Source organism: Myotis davidii, unplaced genomic scaffold, assembly GCF_000327345.1.
Source record: "Myotis davidii unplaced genomic scaffold, ASM32734v1 scaffold349, whole genome shotgun sequence".
NCBI classification, from domain to species: domain Eukaryota; kingdom Metazoa; phylum Chordata; class Mammalia; order Chiroptera; family Vespertilionidae; genus Myotis; species Myotis davidii.
Genome location: NW_006299707.1, coordinates 157,394 through 165,848, shown reverse-complemented (window position 1 = coordinate 165,848; position 8,455 = coordinate 157,394). Strand labels below are relative to the sequence as shown.

The 8,455-nt window shown below is 48.1% G+C and overlaps 1 protein-coding gene across 4 annotated transcripts in view; it reads left to right on the top strand.

Annotated features, from left to right (window-relative positions):
• The first annotated feature begins 986 nt into the window (after positions 1-986).
• Positions 987-8,455, top strand: part of ADRA1A (adrenoceptor alpha 1A) — a 113,777-nt gene continuing 106,308 nt past the window's right edge. For 2 of the 4 annotated variants that reach the window (XM_006775786.2, XM_006775784.2), the window contains exon 1: positions 987-4,330. In XM_006775786.2, the coding sequence (XP_006775849.1) occupies positions 3,268-4,330 (1,063 nt within the window). In that variant the 5' untranslated portion in view covers positions 987-3,267. The remainder of the gene's footprint in view (positions 4,331-8,455) is intronic. The other 2 variants (XM_015571794.1, XM_006775785.2) reach the window with 2 other exon arrangements.

Sequence of the window (8,455 nt, the reverse complement as noted above, 5' to 3'; positions counted from 1 at the left end):
GAACAATAAACATTATATGCACATTTGATGAAAAAATGTAAGAGTCACACAGCATTGTAGTCCAGCCTTCGCCAACAGAGGGGACTGAATCACAGAAAGATGGCAAGTGATGTGGTAATTAGAGTGAACCGGGTTTACTGTCTCCTCACCCAGTGTACTTCCTGCACAATACAAAGTTCAGTTTATGGACGGCCTAGCCATTTGGGTATATGTTTAAAAATAATATTACAGTCAAATAAAATAATATTAAATCTAAATATTAGGTTTTTCAATGAAGCAGAGCCCCCTGATCCTCCCATGGGCATTCCTCCAGGATATTTTGAGGTATATTGCTAAAAAAGAGGGAGACTTCCAAATATCTCCCTTGGAAAAGGTAATAATATTAATAAACCTCTGTTCAAGGGAAGGCATTCAAGTGCATAACAAAGTTATCTATTTGTTATAGGTTTAAGGGAACCTAGTAAATATTTTGAAAACAGTGTGTCTTATCTGAATAGATGAAAATGAAAGATGACAATGAAAGAGGTGGGAATCAGAATGCAGAAAACGTTAGCATTTTTCCAATGTTCCAAAACATATATAGCTTTATTCAGTTGTAAGGTCAGCAGAACATCGAATTTACCAGAAAAAAGTAAACAAGTCTGGTGATGTCAGCTTTTCATGCTCCAGCTATTAATAAATCAAAGAGAATTAACGGGAAGTAATTCTCCTTTAAAGGATATATTTTCTTATGAACACTGGAGAAAAATTATGTGGCACTTCAAAAACACTAAACTATGTAAGAAACTACAGTGAAACTATACTGCTTTTTATTTTTAAATATGTTTTCATTGATTTCAGAGAGGAAGGGCGAGGGAGAGAGAGATAGAAACATCAATGATGAGAGTATCATTGATAGGCTGCCTCCTGCACGCTGCCTACTGGGGTGAAGCCCACAACCCCGGGAGCGTGTGACCTGACTGGAAATCCAACCTTGACTTCCTGGCCCATGGTTCCATGCTCAATCGCTGAGCCACACTGCCAGACTATACTGTTTTTAAAAATCTATAGATATGCTCACTTTATCTTCCTGGAATTAGAATTTTATTACAGATTTATTTAATTTTATCTGATTTTACTTGCATCTTAAAACAGACGTATTTAATTTTATCTGATTTTACTTGCATCTTCAGATAATACAATTTACTTGCATATTTGGCAGAACTACTTGCTTCTTCCTGATTTTAACAGAACTTAATCCAAGTGTTCATCAAATCGTATGTTTCAAGTGTACAATATTATAATACATCATCTGTATATTGCATTGTGTCCTCATCACCCAAAGCGAGAACCCTAGCCACTCCAGGCAAGATTTAAAAAAACACGGCTTTGCGCATGTGCCCGGGCTGCGGAGTACCGGTAACCGCAGGAGATCGCTACTAGCTGGGGCTACTGCCTTGTTACGTCAGCGAGACCTGCAAAGTTCCTTGCCAGCTCTTGGCTGATTTCTGGGAGCTGAATATTAAAAGGGTGAAGGTGCAGTTATTGAGCAGCTGCATTTTCTTTTCTTTGCTATTTTCACTCTTTATTGTAAAGTCCCCAAGTAAAGGATAGCGAGTCAGGCGCTTGAAGACACTAGCGGTGGAGGGGTGAGTCAGCGAGTGAGACAGGACTGGGAATTGGCTCCTGGAAGAGCCGGTGCCCTCTCCCCTAGAGAGGAGGCGGCAGGGCTGCTCCTGGGACAGGGATCCCGGCAGCTCCGGCAGCGCCGGAGGTGGCTCCGCGCGTGGGCTCCAGGTGAGTGAGGGAGGGAGCGGGGCGCGGGCGTCCGGCTGGGCCGGGTGGGTGAGGGCAAATGGCCTGGCCCCCGCGTGAGCGGATCCCCCACTTTCCCAAGTGCCTCTGGTATTTTCCACCTGCTCTGACCTGTATCCCCATCCCACACTGTTTTCCTTCTATAGTCTGGGAAGTTATCTCTTAGCTAATAAGTGTGTTTTAAACCTCGTATTTAGTACCCCGAGGTGTGTATGCGGGGAAAGGGTTTCTGCTATTGCTTGTTTTTATTGCCACCTGTGAGCTCTTGAACTTGGGATTTCACAGTAGCCTGTGTCTGGGGTCCTGCCTCAGCGCGCAATCCCAGAATCCTTAGAAGCCAAGATGGGTCCCCACTCCTCTCACTCCTGCCTGGTTCCTGCGGTCGGCTTGCAGCTGTGGGAACCTTGGTTTCCTGCACTGACCCTGCCCCTCCCCCAACCCGTCCAGAATATCCAGGACATCCTCTGTCCACTGGTGTGCGGGCTGGATTTTCACGCCTAAACCTTCGCAGTGACTGCCAGTTGCAAAGCCTCCTCGGCAGACGGAAGCTCCCCCTGTCCCCTCAAACCTCCCCACTGGACCCCAGCAGCCCACCTGGGTGTGGCTCGAGGCTCGAGTCCTCCGGGACCTCTGACCCTGTAGATTGGAAAGGAATCCTGGACTGACCTCGGTCGCGTTCAGCCCTGGGGACCTGACTCTCAGGCCAACTCGGCTGGTGGACAAATCCACGCGCTCCGCACGCCCAAGTGTGAATTCCTCCGGCACGAGCGCGCGCGCGGCACTGCGGTCCCCAGGACGCGGGTCCCTCTCCCCGCCCGCCCCTCCAGGTGGCTGCGAAGCGACCTGTTCAGATGGCAGCCGGGTAGATCCTCTGTTCCACTCGCTCAGTTTGGTGAGACACACGCGCCAGCTGCAGTGGCGCCTACCGCAGAGTCAGCCGGGCTCCCCGCCGGGTCCTCCTCGTGGAGCCCCGCACGACCTCGATCCCCCGTGACCTCGACCCCGACCCCCGTGCGCCTGGCTGACACCCCGCCTTTCTCTTCGCGCTCTTTCAGGAAGACGCCGGCTGACGACCCTGGGTCTTGGCGAACAGTTCGCATCCACGTCCCCCGCCCGCGCGCCTAGAAGCTGGATCTACGGCGGGCCAGCCACACAGCGGGTAACGGCGGGCCGCAGCAGGGTCCAGATGTCAAAGGTCCCCACCTTTCAGAGTCCACGGCAGACCGCTACTTGCTGGTGGGTTGTGGGGGAGACTGGCGCTGGATTTGAGAATCCCAACTGATGTGCAGAATGCTGAATCTTCTCATCAGGACGCATCAGACAGAGCTGAATAGAGGACCCGCATAATCCCGGGGCGGCATTTTGCAACTTGACTCCTCGAGCGTGGCGCCAAGCCTCCTGTAGATAGGGAGTGGGGGTCTGGGTCCAAAGCGGCGGGTGGAGGGCGTCCGCGGACACCCCGCTCGCCCCGCCATGTCGCCTTTCATGCCCTGCCCCTTGGCGTGGCCTTCCGAGAGTTTTAACCCCCGCGGGCAAGGCTCCCCCACGCCCAGACCTTTTGACTCCCTGCTCCCTCGATCCCGCCTCCGCTCCCGCCCCCGCCCGGGGGTGGCCGTGGAGAGCCGGACCTCGCCAGGCCGGCCGGCTAGGACCATGGTGTTTCTCTCTGGAAATGCCTCAGACAGCTCCAACTGCACTCACCCGCCGGCTCCGGTGAACATTTCCAAGGCCATTCTGCTCGGGGTGATCTTAGGGAGCCTCATCATTTTCGGGGTCCTGGGGAACATACTCGTGATCCTCTCCGTGGCCTGCCACCGGCACCTGCACTCGGTCACGCACTACTACATCGTCAACCTGGCGGTGGCCGACCTTCTGCTCACGTCTACCGTGCTGCCCTTCTCCGCTATCTTCGAAATCCTGGGCTACTGGGCCTTCGGCAGAGTCTTCTGCAGCATCTGGGCGGCGGTGGACGTCCTGTGCTGCACCGCGTCCATCCTGGGGCTCTGCATCATCTCCATTGACCGCTACATTGGCGTGAGCTACCCGCTGCGCTACCCCACCATCGTCACCCAGAAGAGGGGACTCCTGGCTCTGCTCTGTGTCTGGGCGCTGTCCCTCGTCATCTCCGTGGGGCCTCTGTTCGGCTGGAGGCAGCCGGCCCCGGAGGACGAGACCATCTGCCAGATCACCGAGGAGCCCGGCTACGTGCTCTTCTCGGCGCTGGGTTCCTTCTACGTGCCGCTCGCCATCATCCTGGTCATGTACTGCCGGGTCTACGTGGTGGCCCGGAGGGAGAGCCGGGGCCTCAAGGCGGGCCTCAAGACTGACAAGTCGGACTCGGAGCAGGTGACGCTCCGCATCCATCGGAAAAATGCCCAGGTAGGAGGCAGGGGGATGCCCAGCGCCAGGAACAAAGCGCACTTCTCTGTGAGACTCCTCAAGTTTTCTCGGGAGAAGAAAGCCGCCAAAACACTGGGGATCGTGGTCGGCTGCTTCGTCCTCTGCTGGCTGCCTTTCTTCTTAGTGATGCCCATAGGTAAGTCTTCACAGCATCTCATCTTAGTATTTAGGGTCTTCACCCTCTTCCTGCTCTGCTACCTCAGCTTCACGGTGGGGTTGGCCCAGAAAGGATCTGCATTTCACACAGCAAAGCCAGGAGGGCAGTTTGGGAAGGCTTCCTCCTAGAAAAGTGAATTTCCATTCCCTTTCCACTCCAATCTCATTTATATTATGTCCCAGGGCACTGTTTCAAGTAAGGTGAAGTGGTTTCCAAGTGATGCAGATTAATTGGCCTCTTTAATAAGAATGTCAACTTTTCTCAGTACCTTTAAGCCCTCATTCAAGCTGAGTCTCCACCAGCACTTAGGCAGGGTCTGTGGGATGCTATGTCCACCTCTGCTGCTAAGGACTGCACATTCTCTTCACCTAAACATATGCCCATGCTTATCTTGAACAAATGTGTAATTTTATTATTAGATTAGGTTATTCCTACGGGTTCATTATAATGGTCTGCTTATACTACATATCTGTGTTAATTTTATATTCTGGATTCAGTATGGAAGAAAGTATGGTGAGCCTTTGACAAGGAAAAATATCATGTCTAAATCAATTTAAGTTCAACATAATGTTTCCAGTAATAAAATACTTTTCCCTTTATTTTAATAGTAAGTATTAAAGCTAACATTACTCTTATCCAAAGCATTTGGGAAGTTGCAGAAGACAAAGTTTGAAAATAAGACAGTAATGTTACAAATCCAGTTTTTGCAAATGTTAAATTAGCTGTTGTTAAAACTAATTAGCTCATTAGAAGGATCAGCAAATGGATCCACTTGGAATAGTCATTTATCACTGAAAAGGCCTTCCTGAGATCCCAAAATGGTTGTTTGCTATTTTTAGTTTATGAGCTCAAATATAGACAGACCTACACATTGGTTACCCACTAACTCTAGCAAACAAAAAATTATGATAACAATTATTAAAAGCCTGTTTCCAGCACTTTAGAGCCAAATTTAAATGGCATGTACTTTAATTTGCAATGCTGTAATAATAGCAGCTATAATTTTTTGAGGTCCACCTCTGTTTTAGACATTTAACAAGGCTTTTTATTGCATTAATCTTTTCAACAATTCACAATGTGAGGTATGTATTGTTATCCTAAAGTTACACTGGGAGGAAGGGATTCTTCAGGTTCTAGAACTTCACTGTGTAATACCATACCCACTGGCCACATGTGACTATTTAATGCAAATTAAAATGAAAGAAAATTAATATTCAGTTCCTCAGTCCCACCAGCCACATTTTAAGTGCTCAGTAGTTGCATGTGGCCAGTGGCTATTGTTTTAGGATAGCAGAAATAGAGAATATTTCATCATTGCAGAAATTTCCTTCCAACAGAGGCCCTTCTGAGTCTTCTGCCTCACCTTCCTTTGTGTCTGTCCATTTTTATTGCTTACTCTGCTCCTGGAAGTACTTCACAGCTTTGAATTTATTTAAATAACACTCGTTACCTGAGCCTCTGCCAGCTTGCCTACCTTTCTACATCTCATCTCTTACTCCCTCCTGAAGTTTGTGCATTTATTCTTGCTACATTCATTCAGCAAGTATTTATTGAGCACTTGTTCTAGATGCTTAGAATGAACAAGGAGGAAAAGTCTTTGCCAGTAAGATGCTTGCGTTCTTTTGGGGGAGATAGACACGAACAAATAAATATAGGCTAAGAATTCAGGATTACACACCTGAAATTAATATAAAATATTATTGAAAATTAACTGTAATTGAAAAATTAAAAAAAAAGAAAGCGAGCAAGAGTAGATATATTAATATCAGAGAGATCAGACTTCAGAACAAGGAAAGCCATCAATGGTTTCCAGAGGTTCAAAAGGAAAGAGGGAGGGAATGAGTCGATGGGGCACTGGGGACTCTGAGGGCTGTGACACTATTCTGAATGACAATGTAACATGGATACATGACATTATTCATTTGTCAAAGCTCACAGAGCTATGAAACACAAAGGGTGAACCCAAATGTAGGCTGGGTATCTGTTTACCTTAGTGACAGAACACTGGAAGGTTCTGAGTGGCCAATTGTAGCCCACAGGACACTGGCACTTGGAGGCAGAGCTGTGAGCCCGACCAGCCACGGAAACCTGCTGTCCGCCACCACATCCACCTTCCAGAGGGTCCCGGAGCACCTGTGCGATGCTGGAGATTTCTGAGAGCTTGAGACACGTCCCAGGTCTCCGTACTTTCCCTGGGAGATCCTGGTCTGTGCTGTGTGTGGGTGTCTTTGATAGTGAGGAGATGGCACACTTTAGGAATGTGAGGGCACTAGGCTAAAGGTGTTCTGCCCCAATGAAGTCTGTGGGAGATGTCGTAAGAATATTGAACCAGTGACACATGCCGAGGACTCCCTCAGGCTGCCTGCGGTGGAGGCCAGGCCTTGTGCTTGTTGGCACTGAACACAGACCTGAGCAGATTGTCGCTTCAGGACAAGGTCGACTCTCTGCAAATGTATGGAGGAGCCAGTCTCCTAACTTCCCCAGCTGACATGAAAACCCATCTCAAACACATCAGAAATCCATGGAGAGCAACTTTGGAAGAAAATAAAAAATTATTTAATGAAAACATTCATTTTTCAGAAAGTCCACAACTGCTCCACTAATATGAGGTGGAGTAAGTGAGTCTAGGAAAAGGAGCAGGAGAAAGACAGGCTGGAGCCAAACACAGAAACAGAGCAGGTCCTGAAGGATAAAATCAGCCAATTAATATCAGAGGCTGAAAAACTGCTACCGACCATCCCTTCACCTGAGATCACCTAAGTCACATGAAGTGCCAGGTCAAACAAAACAGGGAAGCAGAAAACTGTGATCACCCCGTCCTTCGGTCGCACGTTGACCTGAAGGGTGTCCCTGATAATGCCGTCTTCAATGTGTCCCCTCAAAGTCCTGAAGAAGAACATCATGAAATAGCCAGGCAATTGTGGGAAGAAAAGCAAGTGAAGGAAGAGCTCTCAGGACAGATAACCAATCTCCAACTTGAGGAAGCATCTTTGCAGCATGAAAGTTCAAACCTAGAAAGTGAGACTCAGCAGCAGAAGCTGAAGCTCCAAATTCTGCCCGAGTCATATGAAGATCACTTAACACAACTTCAGAAAAAACCGAGGAGGAAACGAGCTGCTTAGAAACGGAGAAGAAACTTCTCACTGTGTCTGTAGATACGTGCACTCGGCATATCAGATTTGCAACCTACAGGAAGATGGCGGAAGACCTGGGCAAGGAACTGGAGAGAAGCACTTCTTACCAAGGCAAAGGAGACCGTCTTCCATGCGAAAGGGCTTAAGAAAGCTGGAACACAGCCATGGGGTGGAGAGAAAGCGCATGGAGGTGAGGAAAGAAAATGATCGCAACAGGCAAATGCTGGCCAAGGTCGAGTCCAAGGTCCAGCCTGTCCCAAGTGGCCCTGTTGCTCCTGTTGCTCCACCCACAGCCCACAGAGACCTAGAAGAATCAGGGGATCCCATGGGTCATTAGGCCCCGCAGGAAGGAGGAGGGAATTATGGTAAGAGCTCAAGAATCCAGGGTCACCTGAGGTTTGCTTCCGTTTCCACAGCAGCTGGGTTTTGGACATCCACAATCTCTCAGAACATGTATATTGTTTTCTCTTTAAAGTTATTTTGATGATTCCTTTTCTTGTTTAGCTACTGTTATTTATTTATTATTATTATTATTATTTTACTTTTTACAAATATATTTTTATTGATTTCAGAGAGGAAGGGAGAGGGAGAGAGATAGAAACATCAATGATGAGAGAGAATCGTTGGTCGACTGCCTTGTGCATGCCCCCTACTGGGGGGAATTGAGCCCGAAATCCCAGCATGTGCCCTTGGGAACCAAACCTGGGACCCTTCAGTCTGCAGACCGATGCTCTATCCACTGAGCCAAACCAGCCAGCTGGGCTAACTACTTTTTTATAGTGCCCATATGAGGGTGATGTTTTACAGTTGTAATTTGGTATTGTCTTACAACTATGTATCTAGTGTGAATGGATGGTCTATAAGGGGGATTCTTTTTTTTCTTCTTTTTTTTAAATATATTTTTTATTGATTAAGATATTACATATGTGTCCTTATCCCCACGTTACCCCCTACCTCCTCACCCCCCGCT